Consider the following 26,707-nt stretch of genomic DNA (forward strand, 5'->3'; position numbering starts at 1 on the left):
AAATAAATGATTTTTTTTCGATATTTTCAAACTTATTTTTTTTAACTAGTGATATAATATATACAAGTATTTTGATAAATGAAACAGTAATTTTTAATTAATTTTTAAAATATCGTTTGAAAAAAAATTATTATTATTAATATTAATGAATAATAATAAAAGTTCGAAGCAAGTTCGGTAATATGAAAGCATCAGAAATAATTACGTAAATGTACGACGCCTGAGTTAACATTCATTGACGGAGAATTACGGAGATTACCGAACACTTTATTTTTTTAATCTATCCATTTTTATGCAATTTTTTATATTTTCGGAACCTAATCAATGTTGTATAATTAGTGATATATAATTAATGTTAGCCTATTTCTGTTGTCGTTGTTGTTGTTATTTTTTTAGCGGATAGATGGATTTTTTTTGTTGTTATTGGTAAATGTACTTGTAAGAATCGATTAAATTTTTGGTAATAAATTTTCAATATATCACCACGGCTACTATTACTACAAATGTATCAATACTACTACTACAAATTAGGATGCTACTACTTTCCATAAATGTATTATTTTGCGAAATCCTATACGTGGCCACTTGACCTGCTAGAAATAGTAACCAAATCTCCCTCTAATCAAGCACATACTCAGAGCCCGATTTAGACCCTGTGGGGTCTCTGGTCCAATAGGTTTTGACAAAGGCTTTACGATGACAATTCAAAACATGAGATAATATAGAGAGCCCTATTAAATTTAGTAGTCGCAAACAATTTAAAGAGGCCCCAAAACTTAAAAGGACTTCTTAATAAGAGGGGCTCAGTTAAATTTAATAGCTTGTTAAATTTATAAGGGCCCAGTAAATCAAGAGGGCTTAGTAATTTTATAAGAAGTCTTTTGGATTAAAAAATATCTTAAAATTAAAATTACAAATTATTTGATTACTTTAAATATATTATTTTTAATTTTCAACTCACTTAAGGGTTCTATGAGTTAAATGGAGGTTCCAATACTCAGGGACCCCTAAGCTTGGAGGCTTTTGGGCTATGGCCCATGTTATATGTAAATCTTGCCCTACACATACTATCTTAAATAAATAGATATATCTCACATTTTTCTGTTTGAATTTCTAAGGCGCAGGTGTGCAACCACATGGTTCTGAGTTCAGTCTCATTGCGTGGCACCTTGGGCAAGTGTCTTCTACTATAACTTCAGGCTGACCAAAGCCTTGTGAGTGGATTTGGTAGACGGAAACTGAAAGAAGCCTGTTGTATATATATATATATATATATATATATATATATAAAAGCATGTTGTATGTGTGTGTATATGTTTGTGCGTCTGATTTTGTCCCCTAACATTGCTTGACAACCGATGCTGGTGTGTTTACATCACTGTCACTTAGCGATTTGGCAAAAGAGACCCATAGAATAAGTACTAGGCTCCTAAAGAATAAGTCCTGGGGTCGATTTCTTTGACTAAAGGCAGTGTTCCAGTATGGCCGCAAGTAAAAGAGTAAAGGAGATATTATCATTATTGGGCACAAATGAAGACAGAGACCTGGCAGAATTGTTAGCACAATGGGCGAAATGCTTTGTGGTATTTTGTCCGACTTTACATTCTGAATTCAAATTCCACCATGGTTGTCTTTGCCTTTCATCCTTTTGGGGGTCAATAAAATTAAGTACCAATGAAACACTGGGGTTGATTAAATTGACTAGTCTCCCCCACAAATTTCAGGCCTTGTGCCTATAGTAGAAAGAATTATTAGACACAGATGCAAAATCCTTGGTGGTATTCCATCTGTCTTTGGGTTCTGAGTTCAAATTCCGCTGGAGTTCATATTGCCTTTCATCCTTTCGGAGTCAATAAAATAAGTACTAGTTGAACACTAGGGTCGATGTAGTTGACATATTACCTCCCCTGACCTTACTGGCCTTGTGCCAAAATTTGAAACCATTATTAGACACAGATAAGGTGGTAAGCTGGCAGAATTATTAGCATGCCAGATGAAATGCTTAGTGGCATTTCATCCATCTTTATGTTTTGAGTTCAAATGTTGCTGAGGTCAACTTCGCCTTTCATCCTTGCAGAGTCAGTAAAACAAGTACCAGTTGAGTGAAGGAGACAATGTATTCAACTTGAAAACTCCTGCAAAATTTCAGACCTTCTGTCTGTAGTAGAAAGGATTATTAGACAAATATACATGGACTAGTGTCCTCATTTTGGTGATTATAGATGCAAAATTTGGGCCAATGTACCTTCCAGCCTTGTTCAGGTTATATTCTTTGGGTTTCGAACCAAGTACGGACAACAGAATGAGAACAGATGACTGTATAACTTAGTGTTTTCATATTCAATATAGAATGTACATCTTTTGGAACATTGTCATTTTATGAGATTTTGCTGGCAAATTCTTAAATTAACATAAACATTTATTTACAAGAAAAGAAATTACAGGAGAACTTCCTTCTAATTCTTCTAAATCTTTCGGTTAAAACTGTATTCAAACTATTTGTGGGGAAGTTTTTTATCACAGCAACTGGTCGTACACCACAAGGTTCAACAGAAGAGTGTGTTAAAAAGTGAACTAGCAATAATTATGTAAGGAGACAGACAAGTTAGTGTTAACATATTTAATGTAGGGAGCATCAAAAAACTAATTCAAAATATTCTGCAGTTAGACAAAAAAAAAAGCAACAACAGGAAAAGAACAATATTTGTTGATGGCTATAGCAAGTGAGGGAGATAACCATACATGTGTTTTGTAATGGACCCATCCATCACAGCAAAAAGGATATCCTAAAACCACTCAGTTATGTTTGTGCATATGTGTAAGGCCCTGTCCCCCTCCTTTCTCCTCTCTATCTGACATGTCAAGCATTTCACCTCCCCCCACCCCACCATCTATGGTACTCTACTCAGTGCTGTACTCACCCAAGCGCAGTTTCCACCATTCTTTGTCAGCCCTGCCTACACTGTTTCGACCAATCATCCCCTTTCTGTGCCTTCAGTCACTGCTCTCACCCAGTGCCCCATCAATACCTACCATCACAATCTACCTACTATTGCCCATTGGGTATCTCTGTATCTCCCTCTCTTTGCATGCACTTTCTATACCAACTTTATTAAAACCACCCCTATATCTCCCACCTCACCTCTCTGCATACTAGTATTACCCATCACCTGCGTCCATATCCTTGTTCATAAATCATTACATTAACCTCCACTCCACACTATCACTCATACAAAAGCATCTATACTCTTTTTGAACCCCTCCCCAAAACCCACTGTCCATGTCCTCTCCTATGTTCACCTTCTTGTTCTATAGGACAACCTAGATGAAATATTAGGTGCAATCATTGCTATGTCGTTAAGAAATTTGCTTCCTAACCATGTGGTCTTTGGTTCAGTCCTACTGCATGGCACCTTGATACAAATGTCTTCTGCTATAATCCTGAACTGACTAAAGCCTTGCGAATGGATTTGGTAGACAGAAATTGCATGAAAGCCTGTTGTCCACTATATAAATGTGAATATTTGTGGTTATATATGTGTGTTTAGCCCCCAAAAGCTCAGAAATTATGCATTTTTGAGAAAAACGAGCTTGATTTTAAAAATCTGCATCCCAAAGACAATGTTGTCCGTAAATAATAATAAAAAATATAATTTCCTATGAGAAATAACTCAACTTTTTGTTCCACAACTCTCCTACTTGCTGTCTGTCACCATGACTCTATCTCTCTCTATTATGTACCACTCTCTCTCTCTCTCTCTGTACACGTTGCTTTCATTTTGTTTAAAATTTCGTTTTCTAATGTTTACTTTCATTTAATGACATCTATTACACACAAATCCTTTTTTTCTGATTAGGTAAAAATGCTCAAACTTTAAACATCTGTAATATTTTTCTAAAAATTTTCTGGAATAAATGATTCTCAAACTTGGATTCAGCATCAAAAAGTACGCCAATATACCAAATTTGAAAATGTTTATCTAATTTTTAGATTGCAAATTCTACGACAGCAGCAGGAAACATGTTTCTCTCATTCACTTTTCTCATGGTAAACTTTCCCCCATCTTAAACATTTTCACCACATTCTCTCTCACTCTCTATAAAAGTATATTGCTCATGTTCAGTATGTGTGTGTTTGTCAGTGTGTGCATATGCATGTGTGCAAGGAATTTTATTAGGTTGACAGTGTGAATTAAAAAAGTATGTAAAAAAATAATTCATTTTAATAGCATACTTTTGTGAGTAAATATGCTTTCCTTACCCCACACATGCATGGACTCGGTTGGTGGGAATTAGGAGTTTAATTTACAAATTGTTGTAGTTGTTGCTTAAATCCCAGTGATGGACCACCACATCACCATTTCTGAGGAGAAAATAATGAAAAGCATCAATATATGTCAGAGTGACAAAGAAACAAGCAAGGAGCCAGGTGGTCATAGGATGTGCTAGAAGCAACAACTAAATCTCCCTTAAATTACATACCTTTTCATCAGAAAATTATTTTGAAATTATAAACTGAAACAAATTATACATTTGGACTGTCCATATTTTAAAACTAGGATTAAAAAGAATTTTGGAAAAAGCCGAAATTTTAGGATTTATGGAAACATTAAAAAACACTATTGTTTTCAAATTACATTTCATTTTCTGTTTCAAAATAAAGGAAGAGAGGATTCCAAAAATTTTTCTTCTTTTAAACCTTCAAGGCTTCCCCCATTGTTTTAAAGAGTGTAGTGCAATAAAAATCAGTACTTGGCCAAAATCAGTACTGAATGAGTGAGGGGAAGCGGATTGAAAAAGAAACTCATAAACTTTCAATTTATTATTTTTGTTACTGAAAAGATGTCTTCCACTGCTTTTTAAGTGTGTAGTGCAAAAAAAAAAAATAAATAATAAAGAACAAATTCCCCCCTTTGATGTGGGAGGATTTCATAGGTTAACCTAATGCTAGCTACTTTACAGAGTGTACTGGGTGCTTTTTATGTGGCATCATCACCAGTGCTTATTATGTGGACACCAACACCCACACCAATGCTTCTTATGTGGCACCTTGGTTTTAGGATATCAATTCTGTTGAGGTAGGTGGGTTTTCTTATTTGAGAAAACTTGTGCCTCTATTTGTACAGTTAGATGTACAATTGCTAATGTTGAGTTTAGAGCTTAACATAGATTATCATCAAGTCAGCTTCCGCGACAGTGGTTTGGTTACTACTTTACTTAGTATCACTATTGGTTATGATAAGGCAGTGAGCTGGTAGAGTCATTAGCATGCTGAGCTAAATGCTGAGTGGCATTTCATCTGTCTGCACGTTCTGGGTTCAAATTCTGCTATGGTTGACTTTGCTTTTCATCCTTTCGTGGGTCAATGAATTAAATACCAGCTGAATATTGGGGTTGATATAATCAACTAGCACTCTCTATTAAAATTCCTGGCCATTTGCCAAAATTTGAAATCATTATTACTGATTATGATATAGGGAGCAAATATAGAAAAAGTCATGATAAATACCAGTTTAAAAACAGACCTTTACAAAAACACTCCCTTCTTTCTTCAGGGCATGTTTTCCCTTTTCCTTATAGTTATATTTATTTATTTTTCACTCCTTTATCCTTTTACTATTATCCATTTAAGTTCTCTCTTATTTCTTTAATTACAATCCTGTCTTTCTATTTCTTCTCCTCTCATCCTTCCCTTCTCTCTATTTCTCTATTCTATTTGCTTTCTATCTATTTCTCTCTCAACATGAAAGAAGTCTTGGTGTGTTCAACTGTAGACATTTGATCTATAGTGGAAGCAGACTCAATGACAGTAATCTACATGATGCTCTAAACTCAACATGTTATAACATAATGCAATAAAATGTTCGCCTGATGATTCGTTGTGGTTAAGCATCTAACAGCACTTGCAACATTTAATACTGTAGTCCCAAACAACTACAATGCTGAAATGCATGTAAGAACAAATTATATATACACACACACATATCATACATAGATACATATATGAATGCATGTATTCAGTTATACATGCCTATACACAAACCCCAAACAGAACCTCTTCTCAGTTTCTCAGGAAAAGAAGCCAAATTGTGCTCATGAGCACATTAACCCTTTAGCATTCAGATTACTCAAGTAAATGTAATAGTTATTTAATCACATTATTTTGAATTTATTATACATTATTTTGTAGCCTTGAAATTTCAATGACGTGATTGATTAGTTTTAAAATGACATTGTAGGGAGATGTGAGAGGTCTGGTCATGTCAGTTTGAACATAAAGCAGGTAGAATATTTGGGCCTGATATGGCTGGTTTGAATACTAAAAGGTTTACTAATGTCCTAGAAATTATATATACGTATCATCATATTTCATTCTATAACTGCTATCTCTCAGGAGTACAAGGTTACAGCATCTGGCTGTTATCTAACACTCCGTTGAACCCCTAGTGAGAAACTGATTGGTAAGATTGGCCATAATGGACACTTTGATGGTAAATGTGCAGGAACAATTAGGACAAAGAACGTGCAAAGAAAAGACTTCCTCAAATGCTTGGTGGGTGTGTGAAGAAATAGTAGATAGCTTCTACTACCTAGGTGACCAAGTTAGTAGAGGAGGAGGAAGTTCTAAAAGCATAGTTGTTAGATTGAGAACTGGCTGGGCAAAGTTCAGAGAGCTTTGGTAACAAACGCCTCTCCCTGAGAGTGAAAGGTGACGTCTGTGTATGGATAGCCATGCTACATGGCAGTGAAACATGGGCTGTGACTACAAAGGACATGCGAAGGCTTGAAAGAAATGTCATGAGCAGAGCAGCTAGCATGCTCTTCTGGATGGGTAATGTCAGTGTGCACATATGACACGGTGTAAATGAGAAATCTGACTGCTATTTCTAACAGGTCAAGCGAGCCACAGCATAGGCTGTAACACTTGCATGGGTAGCCTTTTTCTAGAAGCGGGCCGCATGAGACATAAGCCATCATTTGGTGGGCTGCACGACTAAAATATTGAAGGTAAGTTTTCGTTTAGGTGTACCATTCATAAAGTCCCGCAGGTTAGAAGTTTCCCATGACTGCCCTAAAATTGGGAGCGTTTACATTATCTCCCTTGGATATTAGGCGGAAGTGACGTTAAAAGAACGGCGCGGATTCTGTTTCATAAATATTGTTTAAGCAGAGTTTGAGGTGGCTATGCGATAATCGATAGATTTCGTGTTTAATAGGATTATTATGTTAAACTAAGTATTGGGTAAACACAAGGAGATATATAAAGCAAAGCTGTCTTACTACACCGTTTCTTCAACTACAAGACGTTTAACAAACCAATCAGAAAGAAATATATTTCTTCGATCATGTATTTGTTGTCTTAAACTGTAATTGGTGTTTAAAGCAGTTATTTTTCTACAAGAAAACAATCACCCGAAGACGGGAAATAAATTGCTAGAAACAAAAGTTAGAGAAGAATATTTAAACCTATCTGAATATGTCTAAATCTAATGTGACTATCAAAGAAATATTGCCGAAGAAAGAGCGAGTCTACGACAGGGCCGTGCCATGTGCCATCCTTTGTAAACCGAAATTGCTGCCGCTTAGGTCGGTCACTTTAGAGAAATTGGAGAAAATTCAACGTGAAGCCCAGGATATTATTAAAAAAGAAGAAATGTTACAATAATACAACCCACACGCCTCACATGCATTTGTCTTTCTAACTATTATACACATCGTACATCTTTCTCCAAATCGCTGCATCTTCTAGAATAGAACATTTCCTCTCCTCTTTAGATAAAGTAATTGGTAAGTTTTGACAATTTTTATTTGATATTTGCCTTTTAAAATTCTTTCTAGGTTTTGTGTTTTTTATCGCTTACACGTAGTGTAGGTCTTGGTCTCCTTAGTTTTACTTAGCAACCGGTCACCAACAAACGATGGCATGGCTCTACACCCACACATCTCTTGCTTCAGTTAAATAAATATCTATCACTTTTGATCACAAGAGAGTATATATATATATATATATATATATATATACTACTTAAGAAGAGTGATCCCGGTGCGCGTACTCGCGCATCCGCGCTAGCTAGTCGTGACTAGTCGATCCTACGACTACCTAGCAAAGTAAATAAAACACAAAAACACAGTAAATAATTTTTTAAAACGAAGTAAATAAAACAAAAACAAAGTAAACGACTAGCTAGCGCGCACCGGGACCACTCTTCTTAAGTAGTACCATATATATATAAATAAATAATAAATAAATAAAATATATGCATATATACGTACATATATGTACGTACCTACCTCTACATGTATATATACATGCATATATGGGTACAGGACACCAAAAAAACGTCGAACACAATGAGAAACGAAAACATAGACACAAAATCAAGGAAATGGACATTTTTTTAAAACAACGAAAAAATAGAGTACAGGACATACAAAACAAGGAAAATTCCCCTTCTTCAGTCGCCTTAATTTCATCTACTCCACGTTTCGAAATGATATATATACATATATAATTTCGTTTCTGGGTAATATTGTAAACATTAACCATGTATATATACGTTAAAAAAAGTAAAGATCCCCTTCGGTTATCTTCCTAGTCACAAGTCCGGGCAAGGTTGTCTTATGAAACACCCTAGGATTTATTCTTTGTAAGCCTAGTACTTATTCTATTGGTCTGTTTTGCTGAACTGCTAAGTTACAGGGACGTAAACACACCAACATCAGTTGTGAAACGATAGTGGGAGAACAAACAGACATGCAAATACATAAACACGTACAACACACACGTATGACGGGGCTTCTTTCAGTTTCTGTCTACCAAATCCACTCACAATGCTTTGCTCGGCCTGGATCTTCCAGTTCTGAAGATTTGTTTAAATTTGAACCCTCAACTAAAAGATCATCAAAAGTTATTCAGACGTGCCCTATGCTTTAATAATTCTGCTAATCCATATCTTCGGCATCTCACCCATCATTTTAATAAATTCTGATCTGATCTGATCAGTGTAATCAATAATATAATCAAGAATCATTTTTATTTTATTTTTATTTTAGGATTATCCAGCTCTGAAAATGTCTTACGTATCATCTGGTTCAGATTTGTTCATGTTTGAACCCTCAACTAAAAGATCATCAAAGGAACAAGTCACCTCTCACAAAGTGACCTTACTTGTTCTGCTTTATGAATTCCTAAATGCTTATGAGAAAAAGTCACAAATTCGAGAACAGTACCAACAGAATTTGGACCTCAAGGTGGAAATGGATTTTACTGATGTAGAAGTGAAAGCTATTCTTACATTAATATTAGATCTTTATCAGGTAAGCTTACACAGGATTTTTTCATTTGTTTTCACATTCATTTTGATATGCTTGCATGGGTTAGAGGAATATATTATTGAGGGCTTGAAAGAAATGAAGCTAGTATGCTTTGCTGGGTGTGCACAGTCAGTTTGCATGTACAAAAGAGTGTCAGCTTCTTGAGAGAAGAATTGGGCATAAGAGGTATCAGATGTGGTGTGCAAGAGAGACTGTGCTGGTATGGTCATGTGATGCATATGGATGAGGATGGTTGTGGAGGGAACCTGAGGAAGAGGTAGACCCAAGAAGACCTGGGTATGGTCATGTAATGCATATGGATGAGGACAGCTGTGGAAGAGGTAGACCCAGGAAGACCTGGTTATGGTCACGTGATGCATATGGGTGAGGATGGTTGTGGAGGGAACCTGTGGAAGAGGTAGACCCAGGAAGACCTGGTTATGGTCATGTGATGCATATGGATGAGGACAGCTGTGTAAAGATCTCTAACTGTGGAAGGAACCTATGGAAGATGTAGACCGAGGTGGGACGAGGTGGTTAAGCATGATCTTTGGATGTTGGGTTTCAAGGAAGCGATGACAAGTGATCGAGACCATTGGCAATTTGCTGTGCTTGAGAAGACTCGTCAAGCCAAGTAAAATTGTAGTCATGGCCATGCTGGTGGCACATAAAAGCACCAGTGACACATAAGAGGCACCCACTACACTCTTGGAGTCGTTGGTGTTAGGAGGGGTGTCCAACCACAGAAACCAAGCCAAACCAGACTGGAGCCTGCTACAGTTCTCCAGCTTACAGTTCTAGTCAACAACAGACAACTAAATTTCTCACTATTCACTAGCAAAACTGGTAGAATTTCCACAGATTTCACTCATAGTAGTAATAATAATGATAATAATAATCATAAGAGCACTCAGAGAGTGCAAACCTCAGCCAAGGCAACACCAATGTCCTCTCAATGATTAGCCAGAGGTGATTTTTAAAATGAGAATATTTGAAATAGATTTGACTGCTCTCACAAATGAGAATACTAAAAATGAACCTGACCATTCTCAAAAATTAAGTAAAAAAAACAGGAAAAATAATCCAGAATCCTTATCTGTTACCAGATCGATCCCAAAATCTAATCAGTTCATGCCAGTCACAAGGCCAAACATCCCTGAAAGTTTCATCTGAATCCACCCAGCGGTTCATGGACAAACAAGCAAACACAACTGAAAACAATACTTTCACCTTTGCTAAGATAGAGGTAATAATACTATGTGTCAATATTTTGTGCTTCTAAGGCATAAGGCAGCAAACTGGTAGAATATTTAGATGCTAAACTGTATCTTGTCTGTCTTTGCCTTCTGAGTTCAAATTCTGCTGAGGTCAACTTTGCTTTTCATCCTTTTGGGGTCAGTGAAATAAATACCAGTTGAACTTATCAACTTATCCCCCTCCTCTGATATTGCTGGCCTTGTGCTAAAATTTGAAACCAATATTTTGTGCTTCTAACAAAATTTCATTACACATCATCACTATCTTTCTTTTGTAGCTGGGGTAGCCCTGTACCCCAGCTAAGACTCTTATTCCTGTTCCTCTATCATATTTTTTTCTCTCAACATCTGGTATAAGCTACCTCCATTCAGTTGAGGGGTCTTGTCTTGCAAGGTGCCTGCAACCTCATGAGTGCCAGTGACATAAAAAAAGAAACACGCCCAATCCACTCTGTAAAGTAGTTGGTGTTTGGAAGGGCATCAAGTAGTGTGTAACCATGTTGAAATAGGCATTGGAGTTTGACACAGTCCACTGACTGCCACATCCTGTCAAAGTGTCTGACCCATGCCAGTGTTGAATACAGATACTGAATAATTATGATTTTTAACAATTGCAGCGTGGAAGGTGTTTATAAGCCATTTAAGAAACACATAAAATTCATTAGATTCACTTCAGCATGGAATTTTGTTAGTGAATGGTCGCGGTCTCAAAGCGACGAAAATATTTTGACAAATTAAATTTGAATGTTGAAGTGAATCTAATGGATTTTGTGTGTTTCTTAAATGGCTTATAAACACCTTCCATGCTGCAATTGTTTTCGTTCTAGCATACGATCTCAGATCAGGTCGCTTGCTATACAAGTACATCTCCGTAATATTATGATTATAAAAGTGTGAAAAGAGAATTCATAAATAATTTTCCTTCCCAATGATGTTATCTCTTTATCTTTTATCCACATTACAGGGACCTGAAAAGGCTCTTCGTGATTTAATTCCCCGTGTGAAGAAAGTGACAAATGCAAAGTTGGCTGACAGATTTACAGGAAGGTTTGAAAAGATTTTTATAATATTTTAATTTAAATTGTAGTGTCATTGTTTTTTTTTTGTGTGTGTGTGTTGGGGGTGGGAGGGATTCCTTTATCAGAATGTGGTCAGTCGAAGAAAACTTGTCTGTAGTTAAGGGCGTATGACAGTATCAAAAATATTATACAAGTTGGTCAGAAGCCCTCTAGATTTTCCAGCCCTAAGCTTTAGCCTAATAAGTCTTGCTGAGCCTGCTTCCCTGTGCATGTGTGCTTGAGTCTGTCTGTTCGTATGAGTTTTTGTGTGTATGCATGTGTATCTATATTTATTTAGCATGACGTGATTCCAACTCACAATGTCTTTATTCCTTAATAAGAATAAGATAGAGGCCTACTCAAGTGCATATGCATATGCTTTATGAGATATGTAGACCACAATCACTTAATTACATAAGGAGGAGTCGGAGGTGCCAATAGTAGAGGAGTCGGAGTCAAAGTTTTTGTTTCAACTCCACAGTCCTGGTTAAGTTGAATAGTGGGAAGATAGGCAAGCCTATAGGTAGGTAAGTTGAATGATAGACTGGTAGGCAGGTACATAAGTAGTATGGACAGACACACACATGACCATACAAACACTCTACACACAGACATGGATACATGCACAGAAACTTACACACACAGACACATGCACGCATGCAAACTGAAGTACACACACATACATACACAAACATGCACACACAGAGACACATGAATACACAGACGTGTACACACATGCATACATACATATGCAAGCACATATACACACACACACACACACAAATGCATGCAACAAGGTCTCAAGTAGACAAATGCGGCCTCCATAATGGACTGAATCAAAAGTCATTGAAAAGGTTGCAAGTTGCAATGAAAGAGCTTTGACAAACAAAAGCAAAACAAATGACTCACTGTTTAACCAAATTAAACAAACAAACGATTAGTTTGTTGCATATTTAATCAGTTGACAAATAATAAAAGAGTGGAGTTGAACCAGTGTGTGTGTTAATTATATTGGCATAAGGACACTTCCTAGATGCAACAAAATTTGTTTCAACACACAAATTCACATAAAGAATCTTGCAAACTGGGTACAAAAAGGATTTTAAATAAAGTTTGTATCATAAAGCCAAGGGTGGTTCCGGGTGGGTTGGCACCAAAAGGAGTAAACATAAGTGCTATTTATTTCATCTTCACTTTAACTTTATTATTATTGTTTTTAGTTTATTTGCCAAAGTTCTTTCACCACACATCCTGTGACCCCTTCAGAGACTTTCTGTCCCACATGCTTCCTCTTGTCCTGCTTATTCCATTCTGTCTTGTCAAATAAATCAGCATTGAATTGTGGATGCCACATAAGTGCTGCCAGAACATCTGATATCCACTCCGCAACAACTACATCAGCAATGTTGCTTCTATAGCAGTTAGGGGCCTGCAGGCCACAAGCAGACCAGGGGACTTTCTGAGCAGCATGCCAGTGAAAATTTACCTTGAATTTTATAGAAATGCGATCTGCTTGATGACATGCCTTGTCTTGTGGCTTGCTTTCTCATAAAAGGTCACCTAGCCTGCTCTATAGCAATTCCTCTCTCTAATTTCCAGGTTGACTGTCATAGCTGAAGGAGGAATCCGAGCCCTCAATGAGTTTTTTAATCAATTTACAGACGATTTTTTGCATTTCTCAGAAACATTAATGCATAAATCATCATTGTTCGGTAAGTTTGAAAAAAATTAGTTTTTGTTTGTTTTTGTTTTGTCCTTCCTGTATCCATCTCCACTCCCATTCCATGCTCCAAAGGTGGTGATTGTTTCATTTAATGATTGTTTAAAACGTAACCTATGTACATTAACATACGCATGCATTGAATTCTTTTGTGGTCGTTTTCATCATTGTCATCATCACCATCCTTATCAATCACGTCATCTTTATTCACATCATTTCTATTTTCATCCACTATAACCTTTCAACATCTGACAAGGTCACCTCCTCCCGTTTCTTCTCAAATGATTTTTGTCTTGTAAGTTACTTGGTGACCCTTTCAGTGCAAGTGCCACTTAAAAAGCACTCAGTCCACACTGTAAAGTGGTTGGCATTTGGGAGGGCATCCAGCTGTAAAAACCTTGCCAAAACTGACCTCACCTGTGCTTGTGCCATGTAAAAAGCACTCAGTCCACTCTGCTGGGTGATGGTGTTAGGAAGGACACCCAGTTATAAAAATCCTGCCGAAACAGTCACAGAAGTCTGGTGCAGGCTTCTACCTGGCTGGCTCCTGTCAGACCGTCCTACCCTTGCCAGCATGGAAGGTGGACGTTAAACGATGATGTTGATGATGATGATGATGATTCCTACAGGCTTGTCCTTTACAGGTTCCAATGCCATGTAAAATGTACTCATGCTGGTGCTGACTAAATGCACCCTGCACACTCTGTAGAGTATTTGGCATTAGGAAGGGCATCCAACCATAGAAACCAGGCCACAACAGAAAACTGGAGTTTTAACAGCTCTCTGGTTGGCCTATCTAACCCATACTGGTATGGAAAACAGACGTTAGATGACGACGACAACAATGATGATGATGATCATGCTGAACATTGCCATGTTCTTAATTATCATTGTCTTCTAATCACTTCATACTCTCTTTCACTCTTTTACTTGTGTCAGTCTTTTTGACTGTGGCCATACTGGAGTACCACTTTTAGTTGAACAAATTGACCCCAGGACTTATTCTTTGTAAGCCTAGTACTTATTCTATCGGTCTCTTTTGCTGAACCGCTAAGTTACGGGGATGTAAACACACCAGCATCTTTTGTGAAAAAATGTTGCGGAGGACAAACATAAACACATGCACACACACACACACACACACACATACACACACACACGTACATACATATATATGACAGGCTTCTTTCAGTTTCCGTCTACCAAATCCACACACAAGGCTTTGGTCGGCCCGAGGCTATAATAGAAGACACTTGCCCAAGGTGCCACGCAGTGGGACTGAACCCAGAACCATGTGGTTGGTAAGCAAGCTATTTACTACACAGCCACTCCTGCGCCTATAAAATCTTCAATTTTAACATGTATTCCATCTTTAGCACGATTCTCACCAGATTCATCATCATCTTTATCATCATTATCACCATCATCATCTTCATTATTGCCTGCTATCTTTCCTAAGCTGACAAAAGTATAAGTTCGGGAACTGCAAACAAAAACCGTTAGACTATTGGAGGAGATGCTTTGTACTTTTTGTTCTGGGTTCAAATCCTGCCAGGGTCTACCTAGATGGCAAACTTAAACTTTAACCCTGTTTAACATCGTCACCTGAACCTGTGGGTCTTTATTTGAGCCATGTCTCCAGTTTGAAGATAATGTCTTTCCCTCACTTTCTCCTTTCCTCCTGTCCACCTGTCTTGGAGGCCCTGAAAGAGATCACGAGTAGCTCCTTTTTCTCATGCCCTAACAATAATGTAAAAAATCTCAGACTGTTAATAATAATAATAATGCTTGGGGAAAATGCTACGGTAATAGCAATAATGTGTTTCTTTTAAAGATAATTTATTTATATTATGATAATGGGTTTACATTAATTATAAAGGAAAGTCGTTGGTACTAGGAAATGCATCTAGCTGTAAAAATTGTGCCAAAGTAGACAGTGGAGCTTGGCATAGTCCTTTGGCTTACCAACTCTTGTCAAACCATCCAACCCATGGATGATGGATGTTAAATAAAGATGATGATAATGTCATCATCATCATCGTTTAACATCCGCTTTCCATGCTGGCATAGGCTGGATGGCTTGACTGAGGACTGGCAAGCTAGTCAGTTGCACCAGGCTCCAATCTGATCTGGCAAGGTTTCTACAGCTGGATGCCCTTCCTAACACCAACCACTTTGAGAGTGTAGTGGGTGCTTTTTACATGCCACTGGCACAGGAGCCAGTCGGCACTGGCATCGACCACGTTCAGATGATACTTTTTATGTGCCACCAGCATGGGTGCCAGTCAGGGGGCACTGGCATCGGCCTCATTCGATGGTGCTTTTTACGTGCCACCAGCATGACTTATATTAATTACAATAATGTATTATATTAAGTGGAGTATTAAACCAGTTAGCTGGCAGAATTGTTAGCATGCTGGATAAAATGGTTTGTGTTCTGAGTTCAAATACTGCTGAGCTTTGACTTTGCCTTTCGTCTTTAAAGGGTTGATAAAATAAGCACCAGTTAAGCTCAAGTCTAAGTAATTGACTCTCTCCTTCCTCAAAAATTACCGACCTTGTGTCAAAATTAGAAATTATTAATTAACTGGATTAATTAACATTTCAGGTCTGTTCGCCCGGAGGATGATGGTAACTTTCAACATGTTATCGTTGAGTGAAGTGGTCAACATATTCAACCGTTTTCATGCTGAAATGATGAGTATTACTGCTGATAAAGAGAAAAATTGTAGAGACTCAGTTGGTCCGGACGATGCTTTCGGTCAGGGCAAGACGTTAGTATTGATTGCAGTAACACAGATTGGAATATCTGTCCTTGTTGTGTAGAGGATGGTTTCTGGGTGTTGTGTGGTGGAGATATTGTAACTTGAATGTGTATTTGTGGATACGTAAAAAGAACTAGGGTGACACGAGAAAAGCACTGGTGATGGTGCCACATAAAAAGCACCTAGTATGCACTGTAAAGTGGTTGGCATGAGGAAGGGCATCCAGCTGTAGAAACCAAGCCAAATCAGACTTTGTACCTGTTGTGGCACCTGGCCTTACCAGATCCTATCAAGCCATCCAACCCATGCCAGAATGGAAAATTAACCTTAACCCTTTAGCATTCAGATTACTCTGTCAAATGTAATGCTTTTTTATTCACATTGTTTTGAATTAATTTTGCATTATCTTGTAAACTTGAGATTTCAATGATGCTATTGCATATTTTTAGAATGACACTGTAGGGTAGGTGTGTGTGAGTGGCTGGTTGAAGTAGGTAGAATATTTGGGCTGGATATGACTGGTTTAAATGCTAAAGGGTTATAGGATGATGATGATGATGATGATGGTGTGTGGTGGTAGTAGTCTGGCCATGTTTTGTAGCAATTGTAACATGGATGCTTGTGTGTGTGTGCATGTGCAAGCACGCATGCAGACTGTGTTGTGGGTGTTCAGTGTAACCATGTGCGAGTATGTATGTGTACATGTGTGCATTTGTGTGAATGTTGTGTGGTGGTGGGAGTGTAGTGTGGATGTGTTGCATGGCTGGAGTAAAGTGCAGCCAGGTTATGTGATGGTGTTGGTGATAGTGATGGCAGTGTGGCCCAGAGTGGGGAGAATGGAAATGGAGGGGCAGGCTGGGATCAAGGTGTGAAGTGTGTGTGTGAGAGCTTCATATATTCCTGCCTAACCAAGCGTTTATATTTCTTGCCCACAACAGACAACCACCCCCTGTGACGTATAAATCTCAAAAACAGGCAGAATATTACATAGCCAACCAGGTGAGTGTTTTTATTTCTTGGATTTTTTTAATGCTTTTTATGCTCTGTGTTTTTGTTTTACTGCCAGCTTCATTGCTATTGTCTTCAGCCCAGGTAGAAAGCATCCTCCATAATGTTCACTTCCAGTCATAGAATATCTATAAAACACTTAGTGTGGACTGGATGCTTTTTGTGTGGTACCAAATACTGGCAGGGTCACCAAGTAACATGCAAGTATATATTCTTTTATTTGTTTCAGTCATTTGACTGCGGCCATGCTGGAGCACCGCCTTTAATCAAACAAATCGACCCTAGGACTTATTCTTTGTAAACTTAGTACTTATTCTATTGGTCTCTTTTGTGGAACTACTAAGTTACAGGGACGTAAACACACCAACATCGGTTGTCAAGCACTGATTGGAGGCCAAACACAGACAGACAGACACACACACATGTATAAATCCGATGGGTTTCTTTCAGTTTCTGTCTGCCAAATCTACTCTCAAGGCATTGGTCGGCCTGAGTCCATAGTAGAAGACACTTGCCCAGGGCACCATGTAGTGGGACTGAACCCGGAACCATGTGGTTGGTAAGCAAGCTACATACCACACAGCCACAATATGTGTGTGTGTGTGTGTGTATATGTATATATATATATATATGTGTGTGTGTGTGTGTGTGTTTTCTCAAGATGGCTACATATTTTTTGTACCATCTCTCTAACTTAACCCTTGCTTGTTCTGTCTATGTTTCATGTTGGCTAAATATTTTTCATACTCTTATTCCTTCCCAGTGACTATGGCTTCTGGTGCTCTGTCTGCTACTCATTGCTATTGTCTTCAGCCCAGGTAGAAAGCGCCCTCCATAATGTCCACTTCCGGTCATAGCATATCTATAAAACACTTTACTTACATGTTTTCCTCTCTGTTTTTCACGCAATTCATCCAACATAGACGCTTCTTGGATGCCCAGTTATGCATTGCTAAACTAAGATATTCGCTTTTTTTTCGATTTTTTTCACGCATTAATTCGCCATTCGCTATAAATACTTTTATTCATCATTATCATCATTTAACGTCCCCTTTCCATGCTAGCATGGGTTGGACGATTTGACTGAGGACTGGCGAACCAGATGGCTGCACCAGGCTCAAATCTGATCTGGCAGAGTTTCCACAGTTGGATGCCCTTCCTAATGCCAACCACTCTGTGAGTGTAGTGGGTGCTTTTATGTGCCCCTAGCACAAGGGCCAGTCAAGTGGTACTGGCAATGGCCACGCTCAAGTGGTGTTTTTTACGTGCCACCTGCGCAGGAGCCAGTCCAGCGGCACTGGCAACGACCTTGCTCGAATGTTTTTCACGTGCCAGTGAGGCAGCGCTGGCAATGATCCCGTTTGAATGGTGCTTTTTATGTTCCACTGGCACGGAAGCCAGTCAGCTGCTCTGGCAGCGATCATGCTCAGATGGTGCTCTTAGCGTTCCACTAGCATGGGTGCCAGTCATCAAATTTGCGAATTTGATTTGATTTTGATTATTTACTAATATCTACTATCGTAAGCTAATTATTTAAATTGACTCTTCAATATATCACTTCCTAATCTCCCTCTCTCAGCCTTTGTTTCACCATAATTCTTCATGCAATTTTCTAAATGTAGTCTCTCCTTCCTTCCTGTGTTCTCAAGTTGGCTTCATAGCTTTTTTATACCATCTCTCTAAATTAACCCTTGCTTGTTCACGGTGCACTCACCCATTCCCAGCCCCACCACCAATACCGGATATCTCTCTCTCTTCTCCCTCCATTATTGGATATCTTTCTTCTCCCACCACCATCACCATATATATCTCTTCTATCACCGGAAACCACCTCCCTCACTAGTGGTATCCTCTACCATACCTGCAATCTCCTCTCTCTCTCCCAGGACAAATGCAACTAGTTTAGCTGCTCACCTACTTAATCGGCTATCTTTTGTTTTGACTCAAAATTTGTCAACAAACTACTCGGTAATTTCCATGGACGTATTGAAGTAGAAAGAGAAAGCTAATGGGCTGTACGTGCGTACTTGATCCTCTGTGTGTGTGTATGGGCGTACTTGTTCCTCTCTTCTCTCACTGGTGGTATCCTCTATCATACTTGCAATCTCCTCTCCCCCTCTCTCTCCTGGGACAAATGCAACTAGTTTAGCTGCCCACCTTCTTAATCTAACATTGGTATATTGATATTGATATTCTCCTTTAACTATCTTTATTGATTTACTTGTATCTGCAACACCAGTAATGCTTAAATTTACGTTTTTACGATGTCTGTAATGCTTATACTTACAATGCCACTAACACCTTCTCCTACCCTCTGTAGGAGCAACAATCTTAACATGCTTGAAGTTTGAATGTCGACAGATTGGAAGTGAGAACAAGTGTAGTATGTCTATCAAACAAACACAAAAAGGTACATAGGTATAAAATCTTCTGGGAAGGTAACAGTGATGGAGTAGGGGGTGTAGGCATACTCCTCATGGAGAAATGGGTGGATAAGGTCATAGAGGTAGTCAGGGTAAGTGATAGAGTGCTTAAGCTCAGGCTAGTCCTGCAGAATAGTATAGCTACAATTATCTCTGCCTACGCCCACAAGCTGGCCTATGAAACAGTCAGAAGAACCACTTTTATGATACCCTTCTACAAGCTACCTTAAAGACAAGCGGTAATGACTGCAGCTGGAGATTTTAATGGGCATGTCGAACTGCAATCCGGTATCTTCCATGGTGTTCATGGGGGCCATGGAATTGGTTTCCGAAATGAAGTGACCAAGTCTGTAGTGGGGGTGGATGCTCGGAGAGCATTGCCACAAGAATAAGAATAGCCTAGGAAAAGTTCAGAAAGCCCCTGCCTCTACTGGTGACAAAGAGCCTCTCACTCAGAGTGAAAGGTAGATTGTATGATGCATGTGTGCGAACTGCCATGTTACATGGCAGTGAAGCATGGTCCATGACTGCTGAAGCCATGCATAGGCTTGAAAGAAATGAAGCTAGTATGATGCGCTGGATGTGTAATGTCAGTGTGCACACGACAGAGTGTAAGTGCCCCGAAAGAAATGTTGGACGTAAGAAGCATCAAATGTGGTGTACTGCGCTTGTATGGTCATGTGCTGCATATAGATGAGGAGAGCTGTGTGAAGAAGTGTCACTCCCTAACTGTGGAAGGAATCCATGGTAGAGGGAGACCCAGGAAGACATGGGATGAGGTGGTGAAAAATGACCTTCGGATATTGGGCCTCACAGAGGCAATGACGAAAGACCAAGACCTCTGGAGATATGCTGTAATTGAGAAGACGGCAAGTAAAGTGAGATCACAGCCTTAGCCTACACCAGTGTTACATAACCAGCCCATTTAAAAAAAGTACCTTTGAATCATTGAGTGACATGCTGTGCTTGAGGAGACCTATTGAATCAAGATAAGTCAAAATCAAATCACAATCAAATGGAAATTGTAGTTGTGGCCAATGCTAGTGCCACCTGACTGGCTCCCTGTGCCAGTGACATGTAAAAAGCACCATCCGAACATGGTCGATGCCAGCCCCTCTGCCCTGACTGGCTCCTGTGCTGGTAGCACATAAAAAGCATCCACTACACTCACAGAGTGGTTGGCGTTAGGAAGGGCATCCAGCTGTAGAAACATTGCTAGATCAGATTGGAGCCTGGTGTGGTCTCCTGGCTTGCCAGTCCCAGTTAAATGATGATGATGTATCTATATGTGTGTGTTTATATATGTCTATATCTATATTATGTGTGTGTGTGTACATATATATGTGTGTGTGTGTGTATATGTATAACGATAATGAAGATAACCCTAGAAGGGCCATTAACATATATACCCTTCCCTTTGACATTCAATTCTTCAACATATGTGACAAATCTTACAACATGAGCCAGATTTATCCAACAACATTACCCTTCAACAAAAGGGTCTACATCCCAAGACATACTAATGACCATATGGAAGCACAGTTCACTATAGCTAGGACCAGACTTAGACAGATTTTAGAACTATACACTAAGAGACAGAATAAGACAGAGGCCCAACAACTCGGGATTAAACCCGCATGTGGCCTACGTAAGCTCATTCAGCGCACGAGGAACGGAGAGGTGGTATACCTTCCCACAGATAAGTCCGGCAGGATGTCAATAGACAGCTTACCAAACTACATCCAGGCAATGCAACCTCATATCGCCAATACGAAAGTAACAACTTTACAGGCGCATGAGGAGAGAGAAAAGGTCCTCAATGCCCACATGATGATGTGGACAATTGTTCTGGGACCCCAGAAATGCACAGCTAACAATTTCCAAGCCTGGAACAATGATATCTCGGCACTGTATGGATTTCGCAAGGACCATAAAGTAACCACTGACCCTATAGCAGGACTACCAACAAGACCAGTCTGTGGAGTGAATATCGCTAGCAACTACAGAATCTCCTACTTCCTCTCAATGATCATACGCCCTATAATCCGGATGTCACCTGATGTTTGTGACAGCACGGAAGATCTTCTCAGCAGGATCAATAACTGTAACAACACTTGCAACCTGACAGGATGTATGGTGGGTAGCATGGATGTAGTATCCCTATACCCATCGATCGACGTGGATTTTGCGGTGGAGAAGTGCGTGGAGATGATCAACGAGAGCCAGGTGGAGTTCCGTAATGTCAACACAGAGGAACTGGGCCTCCTACTTAGACTGACATATGACAATGAATACCTATATAAACATGATCTTAGTAGTTTCTGCCCCAGTAGACGTTTAAGAAGTAGACCACCCACAATTACTTCTATGGCTAGGAAGACCCATATAGAGAGACAGAGCGGATGGACCAGAGCCATACGGAGCCCCGCAAATGTCCATCAGGTAAAGAAAATGATCGCACATGCACTAGGAGCTAGTATAAGAGTTACCCTAAAAGGCCACACGTTTAAGTTTAACAATAAAATATATGCCTAGGATGAGGGGGCAGCCATCGGCGTTAGTTTCTCTGGTGATGTGGCCAACCTTTTCATGGTATGGTGGGACAGAAGGCTTAAGGAACGCCTAACACAGAACTCCATACTTGTGAACATGTACTCTCGCTATGTTATCAACATAGTGGTAAAGGCACCCCCACAAGAGAGTACTGTTGAAATAGAAATAGAAACTAATACCATGGAGAGTATCCAGCAAATAGCTAACTCCATCCACAAGAGTATTAAGGTCACAATAGACTACCCTACTAAACACCCCAACCATAGACTACCAGTACTAGACACAGAACTCTGGCTAGAAACTGTGAATAATAAAACCCAAATCCTTCATTTGTACTATGCCAAACCTATGGCCTCCAAATACTTGATCCACCGGAACTCAGCCATTGCGGACAATGCCAAATTCAATATTTTGATGGCAGACCTTGTCAGAATAATGAGAAATGTGTCCCGCATGTGCGAGCCTACAGAGTTAAAGAGGGACATACAACATTTCATTCACCGCATGCAGTTCTCAGGTTACAGCCATAAAGAAAGGATCAGAGTATACAAAGGAGCCATGAAGAAACTTGATAATATCTTATGTAATGATGGGAATGGGATTTGCCCACTCTATAGGAACAAGTCATGGAACACTATGGAAAGGACAAAGAAGAAAATAGGGAAGGCCAACTCTTGGTATGATAGCCACAAATACCAGAGTGTCATGTTTGTTGACACCACCCCTGGAGGTGAACTGGCGTACCGCTTTAGAAGGACCCTAGACAAACTTAAGCTAAGGATTAAGGTTGTTGAAAAGCCAGGCAACCCTATCAAATCCATAATCAGTAGAACCCCCTGTACGGATAGGTACTGTACTATGTGTAGATTTAGCCCACAAACAAACTGTAAAGCCAGAAATGTAGTCTATAGTATAAGATGTATAGAGGGATGATGCAGTAACAAGACAACGACATACGTAGGGGAAACGGCAAGAAGCATAGGAGAGCGGGTAAATGCACATTGGAGAGAACTTAAGGAAGGAAAGAGCTCATCTATTCTGTACCAACACGCCGAGCAGGAACACGGGGGATCAATCAACAACATAGAAGTTAAAATCTTGTCCACACATAGAACAGACGCAACAATCAGACAAATTACGGAAGCTACACACATAATAGAAGATAAACCTAGCCTGAATAGGAAACTTGAATGGAACACTAGCACACACCACAACATATGACAGAAGAGGATCCCCATAAACTGGTTACAATATAAACAAAACTGAAAACATAATAAAATGAAATACACTGATAAATAAACAAATGGAAGTATATAACTATATAGGTTTTTTTTATATTTAAAATTTTTTTATTTATTTAAAAAAATTTTTTTATTATTATTATTATGACTAGTATTGTTATACATACATACAAGCATACGTAATAATAATGATAATAATAATAATAAGTGGATGTAAGCACATGAACAAGATAAGAAAAAACAAAAACAAATTACACGAACGTATATAAACAGAAGATACAAATATTACAGGCATCCCCCTCCCCCCACACACTAAATAAACATAGATGCACATAGAGATATAAGCATGCGCAAATGAAGACATACAATAGAAATACAAAATGGCTGATGGTTAGTAAGGAGAGAGACACAATTAAGTAAGAAGAAAGCAAAGGACCACTGATGCGGTCACAGGAGTGTGACGAAAAAACTCTGGCCAAAATAAGATTAAGATTAATTTAAAAAATAAATAACACTGAAGCAAAGTAACACCAAATATATAGTGCGTGTGTTTTTATTGGCTAAACTTGCAATATGACCATTCTGAAATATAACAATATATATATATATTTATGTATATGTATATATATATATATATATATATATATATATATATTTGTATGTATATATACATATATGTATGTATGTATATATATAGATGTATACACATGCATGTTGGGCTTCTTTCAGTTTCTGACTTTATATCTATCAGATCCACTCACAAGGCTATTTATTGTAAAAGTCACTTGCCCAAGGTGCCATGTGGTGGGACTGAACCTGGAATCATGTGGTTTGGAAGCAAGCTTCTTACCACACAGCCACACCTATTGATTTTAATATTGTTTTCATTATGTTTCCTTCATCTTCTCTGTTCAGGCATTCCTCATTCACCATAATGTCACTAAAGCTGCACCACCCAATGAATTACAAGAGCGGATCAGAAACTTACTTAAAGAGAATCCAAATTTAGCAGAAGCTGTAAGTATGGTTGTTTGTTTTACTTCTATTGTTCCGTGATAGCATGGGTTGGGTGAACACATTATTGAAATGTTATTTCGAAACCTGATATTCTTGCTGTTGCTAACTCTTACCTGTTTTTCAAGTAAGGGATCTCTTATTTCAGACATTTTCATGCTTAACTGCTAAATTACAGTGATGTAAACACACCAACATTGATTGTCAAGCAGTGTTGTGTGTGTGTGTGGGGGGGGAGGGAACGCAGACACAGGACACACAAGCAGATGTATATTATATATATATATATGTGTGTGTGTGTGTGTGTGTGTGATGAATATATGAATTTATATCCATTTCTATTCAACAGTTAATTACTTCTTTTCGTTTCTTCACCTACACATGTTTCTGCAGCAATTAACTATTGCACACTGCAAAATTTGCATCTTTATGTACCCTTATTGTTAGTTGTTACTTCTTCAGGGTGGATACAACCACATTGTTCAGATAGAATCTAATTTAATGGAGTGTGCATTAGTTAATTGCTGCAGAAATGAAAAATAATTTACTGCTGAATAAAACTGGATATACACTGTGGCCATGCTGGAGCACTGCCTTTAGTCGAGCAAATCAACCCCAGGACTTATTCTTTGTAAGCCTAGTACTTATTCTGTCCGTCTCTTTTGCTGAACCGCTAAGTTACGGGGACATAAACACACCAGCATCGGTTGTCAAGTGATGTTGCGGGGGGCAAACACAGACACACAAACATATACACACACCCACTCACACACACACATATATATAAATAAATAACCCCCCCACACACACACACATGATGGGCTTCTTTCAGTTTCTGTCTCCCAAATCCACTCACAAGGCTTTGGTGGCCTGAGGCTATAGTAGAAGACAATTGCCAAGTGCCCCACAGTGGGACTGAACCCAGAACCATGTGGCTGGGAAGCAAACTTCGTACCACATAACCATGCCTGCACCTACTGTGTTTGTGTTAACATATTTAATGCAGGGATTATTAAAGATTTAACTAATGCTCCCTTGTTGTTGTTGTTGCTGCTGTCATTTAGCCTTGGGTGGGCTGTTATCAAGAATAGATGCACCTTCATTCATTTATCTGTGTTTTTATTGAGGTTTTGGTGAAGGTCATGACCTTTGATTCTCTTCTTCTTTATCCTCAGCACTTCTTGAGTTACTTAAACAACATCCGTGTCAAGGAATTCTGCACAGCTTCTCACAACCTCTATCACTATTTTGACCGATATGTCCTGCCGTCAGTGGACCAAAGCAATGTCCAGCAGTTCAAAACTAAAGAGAATATTGATGACAGCAACCGTCGTTATGCTGCACTGAATCTTGCAGCTTTGCACTTTAGTTTTGGACACAAGTAAGTCCCATTGATTTTTCAGTTAGACCTTGAACTTGTTTTATCTTGTACTTATTTCAGTCATTGGACTGCGGCCATGCTGTGTCACAGCCTTGAAGGATTTGTTTGAATAGACCAACCTCAGAACTTATTGCTAAAGTCATCATGATTGTCATTCTACACCCATTTTTCCATGCTGGCCTGGGTTGGACAAAATACATGCTCCTGTGTCTGGAATTGAACCTTCTCTCCTCTCCCCCCAGGCTGCCTGGGTGAAAGCCAGAAATGCTAATCACTCGACCACATGTGAGTCTGGTACTTGTTATCTTGGTCTCTTTTGCTGAACTGTGAAGTTATGGGGACATAAGCAAACTCTATACCGGTTGTCAAGTGGTGCAATGGGGACAAATACAAACACACACACACACACACACACAATTCAAATAATAAGACAAAGAAAAACTTTAGACGTAGGAGTGGCTGTGTGGTAAGTAGCTTGCTTACGAACCACATGCTTCTGGGTCAGTCCCACTGCATGGCATCTTGGCCAAGTGTCTTCTGCTATAGCCTCGGGCTGACCAAAGCCTTGTGAGTGGATTTGGTAGACGGAAACTGAAAGAAGCCTGTCGTATATATGTATATATATATATATATATATATATATATATGTATGTGTGTTTTTGTGTCTGTGTTTGTCCCCCCAACATTGCTTGACAACCGATGGTGGTGTTTATGTCCCCCGTAACTTAGCGGTTTGGCAAAAGAGACTGATAGAATAAGTACTAGGCTTACAAAGAATAAGTCCTGGGGTCGATTAGCTTGACTAAAGGCGGTGCTCCAGCATGGCCACAGTCAAATGACTGAAACAAGTGAAAGAGTATATCGTTATTGACCAGTTACAAGTGTTTCTGTTCCACCACTGCTTTCGTTGCCAGTTTATGCAAAAGTTTAAAGTGAAAATTTATGTAATATTTGTAGTTTTATATTTCATGTG

General features: G+C 38.9%; 1 protein-coding gene across 2 annotated transcripts in view; it reads left to right on the forward strand.

The window, feature by feature from the left end:
• Nucleotides 1-7,646: 7,646 nt before the first annotated feature.
• LOC115225772 (anaphase-promoting complex subunit 5) overlaps nucleotides 7,647-26,707 on the forward strand; it is a 55,557-nt gene continuing 36,496 nt past the window's right edge. For both annotated transcript variants that reach the window (XR_005004187.1, XM_029796723.2), the window contains exons 1-8: nucleotides 7,647-7,788; nucleotides 9,055-9,318; nucleotides 11,536-11,618; nucleotides 13,229-13,341; nucleotides 15,958-16,123; nucleotides 17,053-17,113; nucleotides 24,255-24,356; nucleotides 25,529-25,734. Coding sequence is in view for 1 of the 2 variants with exons in the window: in XM_029796723.2 (XP_029652583.1) it covers nucleotides 9,073-9,318; nucleotides 11,536-11,618; nucleotides 13,229-13,341; nucleotides 15,958-16,123; nucleotides 17,053-17,113; nucleotides 24,255-24,356; nucleotides 25,529-25,734 (977 nt within the window). In the remaining variant the exon portion in view is untranslated. The remainder of the gene's footprint in view (nucleotides 7,789-9,054; nucleotides 9,319-11,535; nucleotides 11,619-13,228; nucleotides 13,342-15,957; nucleotides 16,124-17,052; nucleotides 17,114-24,254; nucleotides 24,357-25,528; nucleotides 25,735-26,707) is intronic.

The sequence above is a fragment of the Octopus sinensis genome, linkage group LG28 (assembly GCF_006345805.1).
Source record: "Octopus sinensis linkage group LG28, ASM634580v1, whole genome shotgun sequence".
Taxonomy (NCBI): Eukaryota; Metazoa; Mollusca; class Cephalopoda; order Octopoda; family Octopodidae; genus Octopus; species Octopus sinensis.